Source organism: Zalophus californianus, chromosome 11, assembly GCF_009762305.2.
Source record: "Zalophus californianus isolate mZalCal1 chromosome 11, mZalCal1.pri.v2, whole genome shotgun sequence".
Taxonomy (NCBI): Eukaryota; Metazoa; Chordata; class Mammalia; order Carnivora; family Otariidae; genus Zalophus; species Zalophus californianus.
The window spans coordinates 97,637,804-97,658,776 of NC_045605.1; the positions used below are offsets into that span (position 1 = coordinate 97,637,804).

At 55.0% G+C, this 20,973-nt stretch overlaps 1 protein-coding gene across 2 annotated transcripts; it reads right to left on the reverse strand.

Moving 5' to 3' along the window:
- Positions 1–456: 456 nt before the first annotated feature.
- Positions 457–16,940, reverse strand: SPI1 (Spi-1 proto-oncogene). Of its 2 annotated transcripts, none has more exons than XM_027580638.2 (5): positions 16,690–16,940; positions 12,873–12,969; positions 2,656–2,843; positions 1,639–1,801; positions 457–1,194 (listed from the first exon to the last, which is right to left on the reverse strand). In XM_027580638.2, exons 1-5 carry the CDS (start codon positions 16,732–16,734, stop codon positions 875–877), a joined length of 813 nt encoding a protein of 270 aa, XP_027436439.1. In that variant the 5' UTR covers positions 16,735–16,940; the 3' UTR covers positions 457–874. The 2 variants fall into 2 exon arrangements, with proteins under 2 accessions (XP_027436439.1, XP_027436438.1); XM_027580637.2 differs by having other exon boundaries at positions 12,873–12,972.
- Positions 16,941–20,973: the final 4,033 nt, after the last annotated feature.

The window sequence follows — 20,973 nt, forward strand, 5'->3', positions numbered from 1 at the left end:
TCTGGCCCGCCCCTCACTCAGCTGTGTGACCTTGGACAGATCATTTGACCTCTCCAAGACTCAGTTTCCCAGTCTATAAAATAGGATGATATTAGACTTTGCCCCTCAAGGCTGACATGTAATAAACGGCCAGAAAATCCAGTGTTGCGGCCATGATTACTATTCTCATCCTCACGGGGGCCGTAACCTAGTTTGTCTCACTGAGGCATTTGTAAAAAGCCCATTTATCAGCTACAGAGGGCTTCTTAACGACTCATTCCCCTCAGAACCACCAAGGACTTCTTCCACCAGCTCTAACTCCGGGTCAGGCACCGTGTGTCCTTTGTCCTGAGGTCCCCAGCGCCCAGCCCCGGGTGGGGGTCCTCAGTAAACGCCCAATGGACAAATGAGAAAGAGAGAGATCAGACAGAGGCACCCAGAAAAGATGCAGAAAAAATTGTAAAAGAGACTCTGTGCTACAGGAGGACTCACTGAGAATAATTTTAATAACTTCGTTCCTCGAGGAAGCTAATGGGGAAGAGGTGGGGGAAGGGAGAGACGCTTAAGAAGAATGTACACAAATATGATGGCTTCGAACTTCCAAGGTAGCCCCCCCCCCCGGGGGGGTCGCACTGAACAAGGCCGACCCCTCCCTGGGGTCAGACGCCCAGGTGGCCCCCCCTGGAGCCGGGGCTGGAGTCCTGCTGGGAGGCGAGGAGAGGGTGTGGGGAGCGGGCTCGGAGGAGGGGGTGGGCGGGTGAGGCGAGGCCCGGCCCGCCACAGTCCTGCCGCCGGCCCCTGGGAGCTTGCCTCCCTGTGTCCGGGCCGGGCGAGGGGTTAATGCTATGGCCAGTGGGGAGGCCTGGCGGGCCCGGCGGGGTGTGCGGGCCTGGGCTCAGTGGGGTGGGTGGCGCCGCTCGGCCAGGCTCCCGCGGCCCAGCACCTCCCCGCTGAACTGGTAGGTGAGCTTCTTCTTGACCTTCTTGACCTCTCCCGTCTTGCCGTAGTTGCGCAGGGCGCGCGCCATCTTCTGGTAGGTCATTTTCTTGCGGTTTCCCTTCTGGATGCCCCAGCGGTGCGCTAGCGCCTCCTTGTGCTTGGACGAGAACTGGAAGGTGCCCTTGTCCTTGTCCACCCACCAGATGCTGTCCTTCATGTCTCCGCTGCGCAGCAGGTCCAGCAGGAACTGGTACAGGCGGATCTTCTTTTTGCTGCCTGAGGGCGGGAGGTGGTCAGCGCCCCAACACGGGGACCCACCCTCGCCTCCCCCCTGATGTGGGACCCTCCCCCCCACCGGGGGGGGTGGGGGTCGCTGGGACGGGGGGCGGGGGGACGGGGTGGTCCTGGCACCCACACCCGCTCCCACCCATTCACGTGCAGCGCGGAGAGGCACAGACGCACGTACACGCACCCACGCTCCGTCACAGACGGGCCTGTGCGTGCGCGTCACACACCTGCGCCCACGAGTGTGCGGTGAGCGCCACACGCGAACGGGCACCGGCGGTCACCGAGGCGGCTTGGGCAGACGTTCCCACGCGCACAGATACGGACACACACTCCGCTCTGTGGCGTGGCCGCTGTGGCCTTGGCTGGGGTGCGGGGGGGGGGGGGCACATCGCCGCCAGGGTCGGGGTGGGCTGGGCGGCTGGGCCACACTACCTGTTTCCCCGTGCAGGAGGCCGGGCCCCGGCTCCAGGCCATCAGCCTCCCCGTCGGACACCTCCAGCGGGGGGCTCTGCCTCTCGCCTTCCTCCTCATCCGAGCTAGGCTGGGCCGGGGACAGGGAGGGGTATGGGAGGCACATCCGGGGTAGGTAGGAGACCTGGAAGTGCAGCGAAAGAGGGTGGAGGTGAGGGAAGCCCAGTTCACAGCTCAGGGCTGCCGGGTAGGGGTCATTGGAGCAAGAGAAGAGGGAGTCGGGAGGGTGGGGAGGCCAGCAAGGGGCAGAAAGGTTTGGGAGAAGGCTGGGGAAGTTGGAGGTCAGTCAGGTTACAGGGGTCAGGCAGGGTCGACTCCACAGCAAGTGGGTTGTGGGGGGGCCAGGGGCTGCTGGAATCCAGCCCGCCCTGGGGCCCCCTGGTTCGTGGCTGCGTGGCCAGGGGAAAGGGCGCCCTTACCCCAGACGCCCAGGGGTGCCATGTGGCCTGGCACTCCTGGGGTCACAACTGGCAGGGAAGAGGGGCCGAGGGATTGGGTAAGGGAGTGAATGGGGTTTAAGAAGTGGGTGAGAAGTGAGGGAAGGGCCAGTGGAGGTCAGTGAAGGGTGGCAGAGGCTAACGGAGGCCACTGATTGGGATTCGGGTGCGTGGGGCTGAGGACGGTCAATAAAGGGGGTCAGTGGAGGCAGGGAGGCCACTGGAGGCCAGTGGAGGCCAGTGTCCAGCGACTCAGAGGCCGGGTCCATGAGGGGCCAGCAGATGGGGTGGGGTGCAGTGGGGATCAGGAGGGCCACTGTGGCCGGGCGGATCAGTGGAGGGTGGGAATTATCGGGGGAGAGCAGATAAGGGGTGTGGGGTCACGAGGTCAGTCGGAGGGTCAGGAGGCAGCCGTTGGGGCTCCGGCCGCCGTTGGCACTGTGGGGCAGGAAGCCGAGTTGAGTAAGAGCCTGTGTCAGCTTCCTGTGAAGAGCCGGCCTCACCACAGGCCGGGTCCCGCGGGACCGGCGGCCGCACGCACCTGGTGGCCGATGCCCGTGTGGGTCGGCGCCATGGGGGTGTCGAGCACGTGCATCTGCTCCAGCTCCATGTGGCGGTAGAGCTGCTGCAGCTGGGGGGGCTGCACGCTCTGCAGCTCCGTGAAGTGGTTCTCGGCGAAGCTCTCGAACTCGCTGTGCACGTGGTGCGGGTGGAAGTCCCAGTAATGGTCTGCAGGGACAGCCAGGCAGCGTGGGGGTGAGCCCGGGGTGTGCGGGGCAGGGGGAGGGGAGGTCGTCAGAATGCAAAACATCGTCATGCCGGGCCGGAGGGGGCTGTGACCACAGAGCCGGCTGGGCTCCAAGTGGACAGGCATCATCTCACCACCCACCTCGTTAGGTACCACCCCCATTTTACAGATGAGAACACTGAGGCTGGGCCAGGCAGTTAGAGGCCCCGGGGCCGGGGCAGAGCCGAGACCCAGCTCTGAGGCAAAAAGCCTGCGCTCCCAGCAACCATTCTAGCCTGCCTCCCCCGCGGTCACAAGGACCCAGGCAGAGTCTGAATCCTGGCTCTGCCATTTGCTTTCTGTGTGACCTCAGGCACATGCACGGACCTCTCCAGCCTCATTTGACTCACTAGTAAAATGGGGATAATAGTTATTGGGAGGATACAAATGAATTCACATTTGTAAAAACTCCCAGCCCCAGAGTAGGCCCTCAGGGAATGCTGATCCCCCTCCACTCCCCTGGAAACCACAGAGTGGTTCCTGGAGCCACAGTCACACGCACACGGTCTTGTCACATGGCCAAGGTATGATCACAAAGTCACACGGCTGACATTCCTCGCACACCAGAACCTGTCCCAGCCCACAGCTCTGCCCCTTCAAAGCCGTGCCCCTGCGCTGCTGGGTCTGTCTCCCAGCCAGGTTGCCAGGACACAGGGCTGTGCTGGAAACTCCCCCAGAGGTGCTTTCAGAGTCTGCGGTGGGGGGGATTCGAGTTTGGGGAAGAGCCACATGCCATTGGGAGCCCTGTCTTGGGACTAGGACATGGTTTCTCTGGACATCTTTTCCAGGAAAAAAAAAAAACCTGCCACATGTCTATGGAATTCCTGGGGACAATCTGGGTCCAAAAGAAGACGTGGTGATAAAGCGACAAGAGGGACTTTCTCATGTGACCCAAGAGGGAGTGTCCAAGATGCTAGGCCAAGGCAGCATCTCTGGGAGGCTCCATGGGGACCACCACCAGCCCCATGGGTGTGTGTGTGTGTGTGTGTGTGTGTGTGTGTCTGTTTTTTTTTTCTTTCACACAAGCACATACTCGTTCACTCGCACATCCCCCAAAAAATGACATGTGTTTTTTTGGCTTTGGACCAGTTCTCAGAAGACTTGCTTTCTAATACTGCTCTGTGGTGGCTTTGCTGTGTGACCCTGGACAAGACATTCTATCTCCTCGAGTCTCCAACCCCCAATCTAAAAGTCAGAGACCCGACTGGATAGTTATAGAGGTCCTGTCCACACCTGAAATCACCTGAACCCACAATCCAGGCAGCCCACACTCTCACCTCTACAAGGCTACATGGCACAGAAGAGAGAAAGTACACAATTTGGGAGTCAGGCAGAGCTGGGTTCAAATCCCACCTCTGCCATTTACTGCTGTGTGCCATTGGGCAGGTCATTGCACGTCTATATGCCTCAGTTTCCTCATCTGTAAGATGGGGCTAATAATGACACCCATCTCGTAGTCTTGTGCAGGTTAAATGAGCTAATGCCTGCAAGGTACTTAGGATAGAACCTGGCACAAAATTCCATTCAATAAACACCTACTACTACTATAATGTGTTGTTCTAAAGAACCTAGATCAGCACTTGAGCAAATGGCAGACACTTTCATGCACGTTTATCTCTTCTTCCTCCCGCTCCCTGCCACCTTGGTCAGTGGCCCAGAGAAATCATTTTGGGGGGCATGGCTGTCGCTTTCTCCCAGAGGCGCTAGAGTTGGGGCCTCAGCATTGCACCGTGAGGACAGTGACTGGTTTTGTTCTCCTCTTACTCCCAGTGCCAAACCCAGTAGTCACTCAACAAATATTGCCTGAACGAGTGAACAAATGAATGAATGAATGAATAAACCCTAGCCTCCTGAGAACGCTCTCTGACTCTCGTCCACAAAATTATCTAAACCTGAAGGGAAAACAAAACAACACTTCATTGGTACTTTGATCTTGCAGCAAGTTAACAGAGAATTGGCTCTGTGCTTTGGAGCCAGGGGCCGTTTTGGGGGCTCTGGGATTTGGTGAGTCAATCCGGTGTCTTCTTTAGGGGTAGATCCGCCCTCCGGCCCCACTCCTGGCCCCTGCCATTTTTGCCTTCCCCACCCAGGTTGAACTGTCCAGATCTTGGCAGAATGCCTTATCCTGCCTACCATCCCCCACTCTTAAACCCACTCCAGGTCCAGGGTTTGGAGGACCCTGCATGTGTGCAGCACTCCAGGTGTGGGGTGAGGGGCCCCCGATTGCTCTCTTTCCCTCCTGCTCCCCACCCCTCCCCCCCTCTGTTCTAGCTCTGCATGAGACCTCTGAGCTCAATCTAATGGTCCCAGCCTGAGACCAGCATTTCCCATGGGATTCTCAGTACACTTTCATCAGAGTCGCTCTGGGGGGCTTGGGGCCCCACTTGGAGACCCAGGGAATCAGAAGCACTGAGAGGGAAGCTGGGAAATGGAGTTTAACAGGGCCCTAAAGAGGTTCCTTTGCTCACTGAAACTCTGGAACCCTGCCCCAGGGTCCCCTGAAAGCTGCAAAGGGGACTTGAGCTACAATTAAGGTTTCAAAAGGCCCAACGGAAACCTCGCCTTTACCCTTGATTTGGGTGCTCAGGCAATTATGTAATAAACGCTGTCTGGTAGGCAGAAACGTTCCAAATATGGGGCCCTCTGAAGGGACACAAGAAATCCTTCATAGTGCAAAGGTCAGCACTCCTGGGCTCTTTGGACCTCAATTCTAGATGACTGTTCGCAAACACATTGCTTTACCCCTTCACTGGGTTACCTGGGTCATCCTGCAATATGCCTCCTTAGCACGACTCTTCTCTTCAAAAGAATACAATGCCATTTGCATATCTGGAGTTAGCTCTGGACCCTCCTTTTCATAGCCTGTTAGGCCACCCAACACATAGTAGGCCTCAATCAATATTCGAGCAAATGATCTATAAAAATTAGCTTTTAACATGTATTTTTATGTACCAGGCACTATGCTGAGTACTCACACCACATTTCTCATTCAATCTCACCTTAGCTCTGACAAGGTGGCCACCATAGGATGATCTTTCTTTTGCACATGAGGAAACTATGACTCAAAGAGATTAAGTCCCTTGTCCACTGGCAAGCACTGATAAAGTCACCCGTGTCTTCCTCCAGGGACTGAACTCTTACCATTACATCATAAAACTTCTGAGAGACAAGACTGTTAATGAAAGCTTTAACTAAGACCCAGGGTGACACCGACTTTACCGCCTGCTTTTATCCATCTGTTTGTCTACCATCATTCATCATCTGTCCTCCGTCCATCCATCATTCATTCATCCATCCATCACTCATCCATCATCCACCCATCCATCATGCATCCACCAGCTAGCCACCGTTCATCATCCGTCATTCCCTTCATCTGCCTATCCCTCATCCGGCCAGCCAGCAATAACCCATTCATCTTGATCTCTCATTACCTCCCTCTAAACAAGCTCCCTATCTGGGACCAAAGTCTTACCCACCCATCCCTATTCTTACTTAGTATTTTTGGTGTCCCTAATACCTGTATGTCACCAGGACAAAGAGTGATATTCCAAACAACTCCACACATACACAGAACTTAAGCCCTACGTGTCATTCAGTTGACCTTATCTCCTCAGAGCAGAAATTCCAGCCTTAAGCCCAGGGTTCTCCCCCAGGGAAGCAGAAGTAAGATCAAGACAGAGAAGGAAGATGAGGAATTAAGAAGACAAGAGCTGAGAAAAAAACTAGGAAATGACAGACTGCTGGACATGAGCTCCTGAAGCCTAGCCCCCCGGCACATCGCTCAGATAAGGGAACCAGAAGTCCAGAGCTCCAGAGCTCCAGGCTTCATCACACTTGTTACTCTCTACTTTGAATCCTAATTATTAAAGTTTTAGTTATTTCCCCTGTTAAAATAATAAATCTGGTAGGACTTGTGTTTTATTGAGGCACCAGGCAATGTGCCTGGTGTACAAGTGATGCTTTGTATACATTTATTAGATGGATAGGTCTGTGTGAGATGGCCAGAGGGTTTGGCAGGTGAAGGGAAGGACACCTGGAAAGGTGAATGAGTGGATGACTAGATGCGTGTGTGAATACACTGGGGGATGGGTAGAGGGTCAGTGGTATGAGAGGATGAAAGAGTACTTGGAAAGATGGAAGGATGGAGACAAGTCATGCTTTGGGACTCTAGTTCCTTCACCAATCCCCTCACAAAGAGCAAACCTTATCACATCCATTGCGATGGCTACTATCAAAAAACAGAAACTAACCAGTATTGGTGAGGATGTGGAGAAATTGGAACACTTCTGCACTGGGGGTGGGGATGTAAAATGGTGCAGCCATTGTGGAAAACAGTATGGAGGTCCTCAAAAATTAAAAAAAGAACTACCATTTTATATTATGTCTATTTTACCACAATTTAAAATAATAAGAATAACCAGTAAATTTTATGAGCCCTGCCTTCAAAATCTATCCCAGATTCTTTTTTTTTTTTAAGATTTTATTTATTTATTTGACAGAGGGAGAGATAGCAAGAGCAGGAACACAAGCAGGGGGAGTGGGAGAGGGAGAAGCAGGCTTCCCGCCGAGCAGGGAGCCCGATGTGGGGCTCGATCCCAGGACCCTGGGATCATGACCTGAGCTGAAGGCAGACGCTTAACGACTGAGCCACCCAGGCGCCCTATCCCAGATTCTGTCTCTCCTGCCACCACCGTTGGCCAAGCCACGATCATCTCTTGCCTGGATTATTCCAGGAGCCCCCTCCCGGTACTTTCCTCCTGTTCTTACTGTGGCCCCCACTCCATCTATTTTCCCATAACAGCCAGAGTGATTTTTTTCTTATTCAGTGGAACCACTGAGTGTTCAGAGAAGGTACTAAAAACTTCCAGAGAGACAAAATGAAACTAAACAAGCAGAAAAACACACAAAAACAAAAAATAAGGTTACATTCCAAAAAGAGGACATAAAAAGTCTTCCGACTTCGAAGGAAAAACTCCAGTAACCGGAAGATAGAGAAATGTTTTCAAATTTCTAAGGGAAAATGGGGTTTTCAACCTAGATTTCTGTACACGGCCAAACTACTGTTAACCATGAAGGCATGAGAACAAGAATACAACAAAACCCTACCTCCCACACACCCTCTCTTAGGACACTGTGATCAGAAGACTAACAAGTCCTCTCCACGTTATGTAGCATTCACCGCGTGCCCGGCACCGTTTTAAGGATTTTACGTACAGTGACTCACTCAAGCCTTATAGCAATCCTGAGAAGTAGGTACCAGTATGAAGTTGAGACAGAGAGGTGAAATATCTTGCCCGTGGTCACCCCAGAGAGTAATGGGGAGGGGTGTGAATCTCAGCAGCCTGGCTCCAGAGCAAGGGCTCTATCTCCTTGCTACTTGGCCCCTCATCCTCTTTTTCGGGAATGAGGTATGGTTCCCAAAAAAAGGGAGATATAGATCAAAGTATACTCAGCTGAGCCGCATGGTATATATCAAAGTATACCATGCGGCTCAGCTGAGCAATCTTCACATGGCCATAATACTGGAAAATGCAGATACTGATTTCATAAGTTACTATAGGGAGAAAGACAAATATTGCATGATCTTACTTACATGTGAAATCGGGGGAAAAAACAATCCAAACTTATAGACAAGGAGATCAGATTTGTGGTTGCCAGAGGCTGGGGTCAAAAGGGACAAATTAAAAAATAAATAAATAAATTTAAAAAAAGGTGGGGGGACAAACTTCCAGTTATAAGTACTAGGGACACGACGTACAATGTGGTGACCGCAGTTAACAATGCCGTACAGTATATTTGAAAGTTGCTAAGAGATTAGATCCTCAAAGTTCTCTCTACAAGGAGAAAATCTTTTTTTGTATCTCTATGATGTGAAGGATATTAACTGAATTTACTGTGGTGACCATTTCACACTGTCTACGTACGTCAGGTCATTACGCCGTGTGTCATAAACCTACACAATGTTTTATGTCAGTTATGTCAATAAAACTGGAAAAAAGTTGGTGTATAATCATTTTGGAATGTGTGAAGTGTGAGTGTGTGTGTGTTCTGAATGACTATAATCAGAGTCTCATCTTACCTAGAACAAGATGGAACATTAGATAATATCTCAAATTGAAGATTCAAGCTAGATTCCTCTCCACCTAGCACATAGAAGGTACTCAATAAATGCTCGTGAATGAATAAATGGACAATGTTCTAAGTCTCCATTTCAAATCTTCATGTGTACGTTTACTTAGCACTGGAATAGGAAGACTGGAAAAATAGCTTTTCTCCATCTCTGCTGAGCCATGTATGTCACAGAGAAATGTCTATGATAAGCTTAAGTAAAAAGCAGCAACTTGCAGAACAGTGTGATGTTACAATTCCATTGTTGCGGGGATAGAATATACACACGCGCATGTATGCATTGACAGACATACAGGAGTATATATGTGGAATAAAATGTCTGCACGGATGGACAAAGATGCTATCAGTGGGGAGGGAGGTTAGGAAGAGGGAAATATTTTACGTGATAAGTATTTTTACACTTTTTGCAATAGTTGTTATTTTAACAATCAAAACTTAAAGATTTAAAATGTATTTAGATTTTCGCCACACACACGTACACACACTCAGACAAGATGATTCAGATCATGTCATTTCTCTGCTCAAAACCCTACAATGGCTCCCCATTGTTTGTAGGATAAAACCCAAACTCCTGCCATGGCCTTCGGGCCCTGTGTGATGTGTCCTCGGCAGGCCCCTCTGGCTTGCCCTTTGTCTCCACGCCCTCTCCCTGTGCACCTACCACTCTAGCCCTCTGTTGAGGTCAGTGGTACTTTGCACTTGCGGTTCTCTCTACCTAGAGCATCTTTATCCTTTGCGTGCACAGTCCTTATCACCTCCACTGCCACCTCCTCAGAGGCCTTCCCCGACCACCCAAGGGAAAGTAGCCCCCAACATAGACGCTCTGCATTACATGACTTTGCCTTTTATGGGACTTACTATTGTGTGTCTGTGTATGTGACTGTTTACCGCCTCCTCTCTATATGAGAGTCATGGCCTTGTCTGACTCGGTCATCATGGAACCTCCAGTGTCTAGAACGGTGCCTGGCACACGGCATATAATCAGGAGCTATGTGGTGGATGGACAAATGAGGGATGAGCGGGCGTGTGGAAAGATGATATGTGTTGGAAGGATGAGTGCGAGGCTGCAAGCGTGGGTCGTTGAATGGGTGGGTGGCTGGCCGGTTGCCTGTCACCTCGGTCAGTTGAAACTGATGCAGTGGATCTGTCACAGAGCCCTCTGGGCTTCTCCCACTCTCCCAGCCGCTTCCTCTGTCCTGCCTAGGGGAGTCATAAAGCTAACATACTAGGTCCTGAGAGCTCCCTGGGCCCTGGACTCAGGACCTCGCACATTTCATGCGTGACCTCAGTGAATCGCCACAACGTGACAAGATAAGTGTTTCCATGCTCTCACTTCCATGTATGAGGGACCAGAGGCTCCGAGAGGCTGTCATTTGCTCTAAGGTCACACACTGGTGAGTGATGAAACCAGGACCAGCCCCAGGCCCAGCCCCAGTGCCTTTTTAGTAAGTTTCAACCACCTGAAAACATAGACTCAGAGGACATTCGGGAACTGGTGGGAAAATGTGGGGTGTCTCTACTCTTGGGTCTTCAGACAGTACCTTCCAACAGGTATTAGGAAAGGACAGGGCGCCTGGGTGGCTCAGTTGGTTAAGCGACTGCCTTCGGCTCAGGTCATGATCCCGGAGTCCCGGGATAGAGTCCCACATCAGGCTCCCTGCTCAGCAAGGAGCCTGCTTCTCCCTCTGACCCTCCCCCCTCTCATGTACTCTCTCTCTCTCATTCTCGCTCTCTCAAATAAATAAATAAATCTTAAAAAAAAAAAAAAAAAGGAAAGGACAGAACAGGGCGCCTGGGTGGCTCAGTCAACTAAGCAGCTGCCTTCAGCTCAGGTCATGATCCCAGGGTCCTGGGATCAAGCCCCACATCGGGCTCCCTGCTCAGCGGGGAGTCTACTTCCCCCGCTGCCTCTCCCCCTGCTCTCTCACTCTCTCTCAAATAAGTAAATAAAATCTTAAAAAAAAAAAAAAAAAGGAAAGGACAGAACAAAACAGATGCCCGGGTCAGCACAGATGCCCAGATTGGAAATGGCAGGAGCAGGGGTGTGGGGAGTAGGGGCCTGGACACCCGGGGATGCCAGAGGAGTCTCTGAAGAAACTGGGGCAAGACCAAAACAGGGTGCTCAGGCATCTAATCAGGAGTCATCCCTAGAGCCCCTGGCCGGATATAAGGGGCCTGCCTGGGCACAGGGCCAGGAAAGCTCAGGCTTTCTCTAAAGTGCTCACTCCATCAGCCACAGCCCCCGGTCTAGCTGGTTTCTAGATGTATGCACACACCCTCATATTACAGGAGGGGAAACTAAGGCTGCAACAGGCCCAAAGAAAATGCCCCCAAACCCAGTGAAACTGAGAGAAGGTTAGGCCAGAGGGGAAAGGGTCCCTAAGCCGTCCCAGGCGATGCAGATGGCTGGGACCTGGCCGTCCTGTTGCCTGGAGCCACCAGGGGGAGCCAGTCCTCAAGTCCAGAGGGACCTTCTCGGGTCCTGACCTGCTAGGTGCAAGGGTCACCAAGGGCTGGTCTCTAGGTCAGGGAGATCTGCCCTTGATCCTGGCTGGGGGCGCCGGGAAGAGAGGTCGATGTTCTCTCTAAATTGTCCGGCTTTCGCACAGAGAGGATACATTGCTTGCGGAAGCATAAATAAGCTTTAAAGGAGAAAAGGAAGATATTTAAAACCTTCCTAGCCCCGGGATTCTGAAAGAAGTCTTTGTGTTCCCACCTGCGGACTTGAGGCTCTCCACCACCTACTCCCTAGACATGGCTCCCAGGTATGGTCCCAGCCGTGTGTCCCCAGTGCAGCTGTAAATGAGATCTGGCCTCCCGGTGTGACGGTCCTAATAAGGACCCGCCTCCTGTGGCATCCCCGGGCGGGGCCGTCCAGGGGAGACCGCCGTCCATGCGTCTAAAGAATGGAGCTGCAGGTGGGGCTGGCCCCCAGGTGGGAAACCTTCCTCTGCGGTGGCACCCGGCCTGCCTCTCCCTCTGCGGCTGCGGACACCCCAGTGTCTGGCCTGCCCAGATTTCAGAACTCCTGGAGAATCCCCCAAGGAAGACCTATGAACCAGGCCTTCTTCCTTTGGCTCGGGGGTGTCCCAGCAATATACCAAGATCCCCTTTGGGTGGCCTCTCCGAGTGCCCTGCCCAGGTCCCAGGCCCCTAATCCTTGTCCCCATCGACCCTGAATGTGCTCTAGGGTCAAGGCTGGGCCTTGGATGGGCAGTGAGACTCAGACAAAAGGATCCCCTGGCTTATGCTCACTCCCATCCCAGCAAACTGGGGCTCCAGCCCCTACTGAATGAGGGGGCCCTCAGAGTCTTTCCCTTAGTGAGCAGGTCTCGAACAGGGGTGATTCCGTCCCCCGGGGGGACATCTGGCAATGTGTGACAACATTTTTGGTTGTCATGACTGGCGGTACTTCGGGCACCTAATGGGCAGAAGCCAGGGATGCCGCTGGACATCCTACAACGTACAGGGCAGGCCCCCACAACAAAGAAATTCTCCAGCCCCAAATGTCAAGAGAGGTCGAGAACACAGCAGGGAGCAAGAATTCCCGTTGGGTGAAGGGGGTGACAACACCAGAGAGGAAGAAGGAAGGTTTGGAGGAGCAAGAGAGGAAAGCAGGAGAGGTCCCCTGGACAGGAGCAGACAGACTGGGCTCCCCTGACCAGCTGTGTGACCTTGTACAAGTCGCTTGGCTCCCTGAGCCTCTGCTTCCTTGTTTGTGAAAAGCTACACGGATTGGACCAGAAGATCAACGTGGACAAAGCTGACCGCGGGCCTTGGCACACCGAAGATGTTCGGTAAATGCAGGCTGGGGGCGCGGGGGGCGGGGTGCCGGCACTCACCGCTGTGGCTTTCTCCATCGCTGCTGAGATAGGGGTAGTACTCGTGTGTTTGGCGCTGGTACAGGTCCGTGTCATAGGGAACCAGGTCTTCCGATGGCTGCTGAGAGAGGAGGCTGTCAGGACCCAGATGGTGGCGGGAAGACCCCAGCCAGGGTGGCAGCCCCTGGAATGTTGGGGGCCACACCACCCTCCCACACCGAGGGACTGCGTCAGGCCCACAGCCCTCCCTCCGCCTGGAACTGGGAGACGCCACAGTGGGGACAGGGGGACCCAGGACAGCAAGAGTCTTGGCTCCTGCAGAAAGGGGCTGACAGGGACTCCAAAGGTCAGAGGTCAAAAGGGGAGGGCCCCGGGTCCCCTTCTCACACACGAAATCTCTCATGTTCACGCGGACACACCCCCACCTCCACACGTACAGCTCGGCCCCACGACGCCCACACTCCCACACGTGAACTCACACCCACGTGCCTGCCCACACTCACTCTGCGGTCACTCGCATTCACACACGTGTGGTCACACGCGCACACACCGTTGTGTCCACTCACGCTGTAGGCACACGCGGCCACGCGAGTGAGCACACGTCTACTCACACTTGCCTTCAGGCCCTCAAACACAGGCTCAGGCCCACCTCCATCATGGCCACTCACGTTCCGCTTGCACAGCCGTCCTCACGGCACACACACCTGTCCCCCTGCCACATCTCCACAGCCGCGGGGGCCGTGACCAATGGCCGCTCACACTCCTGGGCTCTACTGCGTCACCGGGCTTGGGGGCCGGGGGCCAGCGCAGCCCTGGGCTTCCCTCCTCCTTCTGCCCCACCCGCTGGGGTACTGCCTTCTCTTCCTCCCCGCCCTCCTGCCCTCACCCCTCATTCTTCGTCCCCGACCTCCTGCCCTCCTGCCCTCACCCCTCACCCCTCCTTGCCCTCCTCTCCCCCTCCTCCCCCTCCACCCCTCACTCCTCCCTGTCCTCCTCTCTCCCTCCTACCCCTCCACCCCCCACCCCTCCCTGCCCTCCTCTCCCCTCACTCCTCCCTGTCCTCCTCTCTCCCTCCTACCCCTCCACCCCCCACCCCTCCCTGCCCTCCTCTCCCCTCACTCCTCCCTGCCCTCCTCTCTCCCTCCTCCCCCTCCACCCCTCACTCCTCCCTGTCCTCCTCTCTCCCTCCTACCCCTCCACCCCCCACCCCTCCCTGCCCTCCTCTCCCCTCACTCCTCCCTGTCCTCCTCTCTCCCTCCTACCCCTCCACCCCCCACCCCTCCCTGTCCTCCTCTCCCCTCACTCCTCCCTGCCCTCCTCTCTCCCTCCTGCCCTTCCACCCCCCACTCTTCCCTGCCCTCCTCTCCCCCTCCACCCCTCACTCCTCCCTGTCCTCCTCTCCCCTCACTCCTCCCTATCCTCCTCTCTCCCTCCTGCCCCTCCACCCCCCACTCCTCCCTGTCCTCCTCTCCCCTCACTCCTCCCTGCCCTCCTCTCCCCCTCCTCTCCCCTCACTCCTCCCTGCCCTCCTCTCCCCCTCCTCCCCCTCCACCCCTCACTCCTCCCTGTCCTCCTCTCTCCCTCCTACCCCTCCACCCCCCACCCCTCCCTGCCCTCCTCTCCCCTCACTCCTCCCTGTCCTCCTCTCTCCCTCCTACCCCTCCACCCCCCACCCCTCCCTGTCCTCCTCTCCCCTCACTCCTCCCTGCCCTCCTCTCTCCCTCCTGCCCCTCCACCCCCCACTCCTCCCTGTCCTCCTCTCCCCTCACTCCTCCCTGCCCTCCTCTCCCCCTCCTCTCCCTCCACCCCTCACTCTTCCCTGCCCTCCTCTCCCCTCACTCCTCCCTGCCCTCCTCTCTCCCTCCTGCCCCTCCACCCCTCACTCCTCCCTGCCCTCCTCTCCCCTCACTCCTCCCTGCCCTCCTCTCTCCCTCCTCCCCCTCCACCCCCCACTCCTCCCTGTCCTCCTCTCCCCTCACTCCTCCCTGCCCTCCTCCCCATCCACCCCCACTCCTCCTTGCCCTCCTCTCCCCCTCCTGCCCCTCCACCCCCCACTCCTCCCTGTCCTCCTCTCCCCTCACTCCTCCCTGCCCTCCTCTCCCCCTCTTCCCCCTCCACCCCTCACTCCTCCCTGTCCTCCTCTCCCCTCTCTCCTCCCTGCCCTCCTCTCTCCCTCCGGCCCCTCCACCCCTCACTCCTCCCTGCCCTCCTCTCCCCTCACTCCTCCCTGCCCTCCTCTCCCCCTCCTGCCCCTCCACCCCTCACTCCTCCCTGTCCCGTTGCAGGCACAGGGACAGCACACCCAGTCTTCACAGAGTCATCAGGGCTCTCCCCACCCCCGCAGCGTGTGCCCAGGGATTGCACAACAGTTACTCTGGCCCTCAAGGCTTGGGTGGGGGGCAAGGGTGCCTTGGGAGCCCACCTTCCCAGGAGTAGCTCCTGAGGGGTTTGGTGTAGCAGCCCAAGAAGATGTGCCTCCTGCCTAGCTGCGTCTGGAGTTAGGGATTGAGAGGTCAAGGGTCAGAGACAGTGTGGCTCAGCTTCTGGGCCTGTGGCTTTCTTGAGGCCAACTTGGCTCTTCCTGGGACCACCTCCACCCCCCCTGCCTGCCCCCTCTCCCACCTTCCTGGTGGTGGGCGTGGAGGGTGGGACAAGGCTCAGGCCCGGACAGCTGGCAGGAGCTGTGTGCGTGTGGCCAGTACGAAGGCCAGGAACCCAGCACCGGGTTTCCAGGCAGCGCAGCCCAATAGCAGGATGTCAGGCCTGGGGTGCCTCCCGGGGCTCTGAGGCCTGGCTGGGGTGGGGCGGGTTGGGGGGTGGGGAAGGGAGCTGCCTCTAGGCCGGGAAAGCTGAGTCAGGTGGGCAGGCCCTGCTAAACACTTCCCGGCTCCCCCAGGGCTCCCCACCCCTGCTGAGTGGGGATGGGGTGAGAAAGAGAGAGGGGTCCTTTCTGAGGGGCCCAGGTCTGCACCTGCCTGAGGCTGCAGCTGTCACGGAGAGCAGGGGCAGTGGGGATCTGCCCCGGCCTGCTGCCCTTCCCCTCCAGGGCTCCCGTGGGACTCCTGCTGCCTCACCTCCAGCCCCCCCCCCCCCCCCCCCGCCCCGTCCTCGGCCCACCCTCAGTGCCTGCCCTCACTCCAGCCTCCACTCTACGGGCTTCTACCCCAGCTCCCTTGAGCTCAGCCCCAGATGGGCCCAGCTCCGGCCCTGCCCTCCCCTCCCCGCTCCCTGGCCAGTGCCCCAACCCAACTGCCGTCCTAGTCCCTGCTCCACTTCTTGCTGCCACCCAGCCCCTAGGGACCTGCCGGCCCCAGGCCCAGACCCTCGGCTCAACAACCATGTCCCCTGTGCCAGGCCCCAGATCGGGCACTGGGGACCCAGACATAAGCCAGCCTCCATCTCCACGAGCACCCAGGTCACGGGCTGAGACCTCTGGCCTATTGCCTCCTGGCCTCAAGCCTTTACTGTCTGGGGGACCGGCTTCTCCCCCCACACCAGTCTCCCCATCTCCTCCTCTGCCACCGCTCTGCCGCCGCCCTCACCATCCTCAGCCCAGCACCCTGCCCAGGAGCTCGGCCTGCCGCCCAAGCCCCATCTATAAATAACCGTTCAGGCCCCACCGATCACAGCCCCACCATGGGCCCAGCCCTCAGCCCGCCAGGGCACGCTCTGAAGAAGCCAATGGCCCCCTCGCTGGGTCTCAGGCCAGGAGCTCCGGGGAGGAAACACCAACTTCCCACTGATAGTGAGCCCGGGAGACCAGCTGGCTGGCTGGTGGGCAGACGGATGGTCATCGGAGGGCCACGGGTCAGGCTAGTAGAGGAGTCCCGGTACTCACAGGGGGGACGAGGGGAAACCCTTCCATTTTGCACGCCTGTAACATCCAGCCAAGCTCCGAGCCAGTCAGGTCCCCTGCCTCGGTGGGGGCCAGTGTGGAGCCCCTCAGGATGGGGCGCCCCGTCAGGGGCTGGACGAACTCAGGGCGGGCACAGGGCTCAGGCCTGCCCCCTGAGCTACAGGAGCCCTGGGTGAGCCCCCTCCCTTGACATTGCAGGGCCAGCGCAAGTTCCTGATTTTATCGAAGGGCCTGCCACTGGGAGATAGTCCCCTTGGGGTGACATCACCGCCCCAGCCCGTTTGCATAAATCTCTTGCGCTACAGGAAGTCTCAGGCCGGCTGGGGCAGGTGGTGCTCCAGGGGCTGGCCTGGGAGGCCATGGGGGCCAGGCCCCCTGCCCAGAGGAAGCTGGAACTGTGAGGGGCGGTCTTGGAGGCTGGGGTGGGGAGAAAGAGTGGGACGGGGGAAGGCTAGCCGTACCACAGGGAGGCCATTGCTTCCCCCAGGGCCTGCTGAGGCCCCCTCAGCCCACAGATGCCCACTGCTCTTGAGATCCCCGTGTGGCCAACAGTCACTTGCTTGGGGTCAGAGCTGGTCGGGGTGGCTTCTCGGGGCCTTAGCTTTCTGGGGCCAGCCTGGCTGGCTGAGAGCTCTGATCTTGCAAAGTGCCAGGCCCGGCTCTTCTGGGTCCTGGGTCCCCAACCCTTATGCTCTGTCCAGCCCAGGGCTCAGCACAGTGCCGCTTTGCCCCTCCCTCTGAGTTCCTTCACAGCATCTTCCCTGCCACCCGAGAAGGGTCCTGAGTTCTTACACCCTCCCCTCCCAGTTTCCTGAGTACCACTGCTTCTTCCAAATCCCTAGGGGCTTTATTCCCAACCCAGATTTCCCAGTTTCCCCACCCCTTACTGATACCTGAGTATCAATCTAGTCTTCCTAGTTTACAAACCTTTCTTGTCCATCCACTCTCATTTTCCTACCCATTTTTTATCCATCCATTTACCCATCAAGCCAACCATACATTCATTTATTTATCAGTTTATTTAGCTGTCCATTCATCCATCCATTTATCTGTTAGTCCGTTCATCCATCCACTTATCTGTTTCTCTATTTGTCCATCTAGCTATTGATATGCTCATATGTTAGCTCATCCATCTGTTATTGATCCATCACTTTATATTTTCATCTGCTTATCCACTGTATATCCAGCTCTCAATCTGCTCATCCATTGGCTCATCCATCCACTTATTCATCCATCTATCCATCTATCCATCTATGCACCTATTCATGCATTCACCCATCTATCCATTCATCCACCTATGCATCCACTCATCCACTCATCCATCCATCTCTGCATCTTGCCAATACTAACTGAGATCCAGGCTCTATGCTGAATGTTGGGAAAATAGATAAGTACTGGACAAGATCCCTGCCTTCAGAGGGCTCCTGATCTAGTCTGGAAGACAGGGATGAATAGAGACATTTTTTTGATCCATTGATCTCTGGTGAGTCCACTCTACCGGGGAAGAACTTCTTGAGCATTGAATTTCCTTCCATGTGTAGTCTAACCCTTTGTTTTATATCCCCTTCCCACTAAGACTAGCTTGCCTCCTTCCCGTCAGTGGAACCCCAGGCCCCCAAGTGCTTCTTCACTGGCAGCAAAGACCAGGGATTGGCAAGGTCTGGGTTCACTATTAGATTTATTTCACTTCCATCTTCACTGATTTTTTGCATCTGCACTTGGGACTCTCCAAGGGGTCCAGGTCCCAAGTCCTCAGTACTCCCTAGGAACCTAACCAATGCCCCTTCCCACGGGTAGGGGAGAGGCGGCTGACTTGGCATCAGTCCCATCCCTGCTCCCCACTTCCCCAACAAGACGGCCATGTCCCAGCTGACTGCATGTGCGTGGGGTAGGTTTACTTCATGAGTCCCAGATCCTGCTTGATGTGTTCGTTCATTCGTTCGTTCATTCATTCATTCATCCCTGTCTTGGTTTAGTTTGTTTATATGTTATTTATCTATTCATTCATTCATTTAATCACTAACTTTTTATTGAAGGTCTTCCATGGGCTGGGCCTGGTAAGGGGGCACAAATATGAACAAGGCATGTCCTGGGCCCCCAGGAATTCACGGGCCTGCAAAGAGAACACACATGGAAACAGACAGTCTGGTCTCTGAGGAGGTGAGGGAACAAGACAGAGGTTGCTAGGTGCACCAGGGAACAATTAATTTGGTCAAGTTCACAGGTAGGAAAACAAATGAGGAAGCTGAGGAAGAAGCCCGAGCCAAGGCAAGAAGGTGGAAGAAAACAAGGAAACAGGGAGCCCCCATCCTGTGACAAGAAACAAGACAATACAGGAAAGTGAAAAGCCTTGAGTGTCAGGCCAAGGAGCCTGGGTTGCGTCTGGGGGCAGATGTGGAGCCCTCGCTGCTTGGGAGCCCCTAGGGAGTGTGGTGCTCAGCTCCTCGGGTGCAAGCAGCATGCCCCGTCAGCTAGGTGTTCCTGCGGCCTAAGTCTCGAGGGGCCCCAGGAGAAGGAAGAGATTCCATTATCCCAAGTTTGGCCAAGCCCAAGGGGCCTGGATACAGAAGCCCCAAATAAGATCCAGGGCCACCCATCTCTAAAAATGGGCAGAATGACTCTCAGTCTCTGTGCAGTAAGTACCGGTATCTGTGTGTCCATTCACACAGCAGCAAGCCCTCCCTACCTTTCCTTCCACTTCCCCTCCTCCCAAAATGCACCGGGGGCCTCTTCCCAGATTCTAAGCAATTTGGAGCAGCAATAAGGGTCTGATAATCTGATAATCCACCACCCCAGGGCTAAGAGCTCCTAAGGGGTGGGGGGGGGCAGTAGTGGGCAATACTTTTCTGTGCTGGGTGCTTCCACCCTTGTGATCTCACGTAACCAAGACAACCATCTGTTAAACTGAGGCCCAAGAGGTCGGTGACTTGCCCAAGGTCAAGCGTGTGCATGGAGAGCTGGGGCATCAAATCTGCCTTCTGGGTCCTTATGGAGAGGGAGGGAAGCAGAAGGAAGAAGGAAAAAGACTGAGAAGCCAAGCGCAGAGAGAGCAAGGCAGACGGGGGGGGCGGGGGCGGAGAGGGCGGCGGGCAGGAGGGAGAATTGGAGAGGAAGAGAAAGAGGGGAAAAAAATGGGAGAAAGAGTCAGGGAAGGGAGCAGAGAGAGGTGATAAAAGAAAGAAAACAAGCAAGGATGATGGGGGAAGGGGAGGGCAAAGGGGAGGGAAAGAGGAGCCAGGACAGCCTCCTTCTTCTGCAGGGCAGTAGAGAGGGTCCGGCGGGTGCCTCGGGCCTGCGCCGTGGCTCTCATTCTCATCAGTAAGAAATGATTTGAAACAAAAAAAAAATCTTGGGAGCTCCAGGGAATGAGAAGCAAAAAAAACATTTTTTGAAATTATTTTATTTTTTGAATAGGTGATATATACACATGGTACAGAACTCAAAGGCATGAAAAGGGAAACGGCTGCCCAGTTCCCCTTCCAGAGGCTCCCTCCCCATTACCTGCTTCTTGTGCATTTTTCTAGAGAAGTCTGAGCAGACACAAAAATAAAGGCAGATATATTATTTTTAAAATTTTACACAGAAGGTAGTGTACTGAACACATTGCACTTCCCTCTGGTTTTATTTTTCCCTTAAATCCATTCATGTCCAGACATAGAGGGCTGTCTTGTTCTTTTTAATGACTGTATAGTATTTCACTGTTTGAATGGATTGTGATTTTTTTTAAAGTAAGCTCTACACCTGACATGGGGCTTGAACTCACGATCCCGAGATCAAGAGTCACGTGCTCCACCCACTGAGCCAGCCAGATGCCCCTAGATAGTGATATTTATAAATCACGAGAGACCTCATTCAGAGAAGAGTGCACGAAACATTTCTGTAGAGTTTAAGGAGAGATTATAAAGCTAACCCTTGGGGTGCCTGGGTGGCTCAGCTTAGGTCTTGATCTCAGGGTTGTGAGTTCAAGCCCACATTGGGCTCTACGCTGGGTGTGGAGCCTATTTAAAAAAAAAAAAAAAAAAAGCTAACACTTCCGTAGCCACCATCCAGGTCAAGAAATAAAACGTACCCAGCACTCCAGAAGCATCCCCCAAATGTCCCCTTACATCCCTCTCCCTAGAAATAACGCTGTCCTTAACTTTCTCAGTCGTTATTTCCTTGATTTTCCTTATAGTTTTACCACTTACGTAAACATCTCTAGAGTTTAGTTTTTATTGTAACAGATTTTAATCTCATATAAAAAGAATCATGGTGTAAATATTCTTT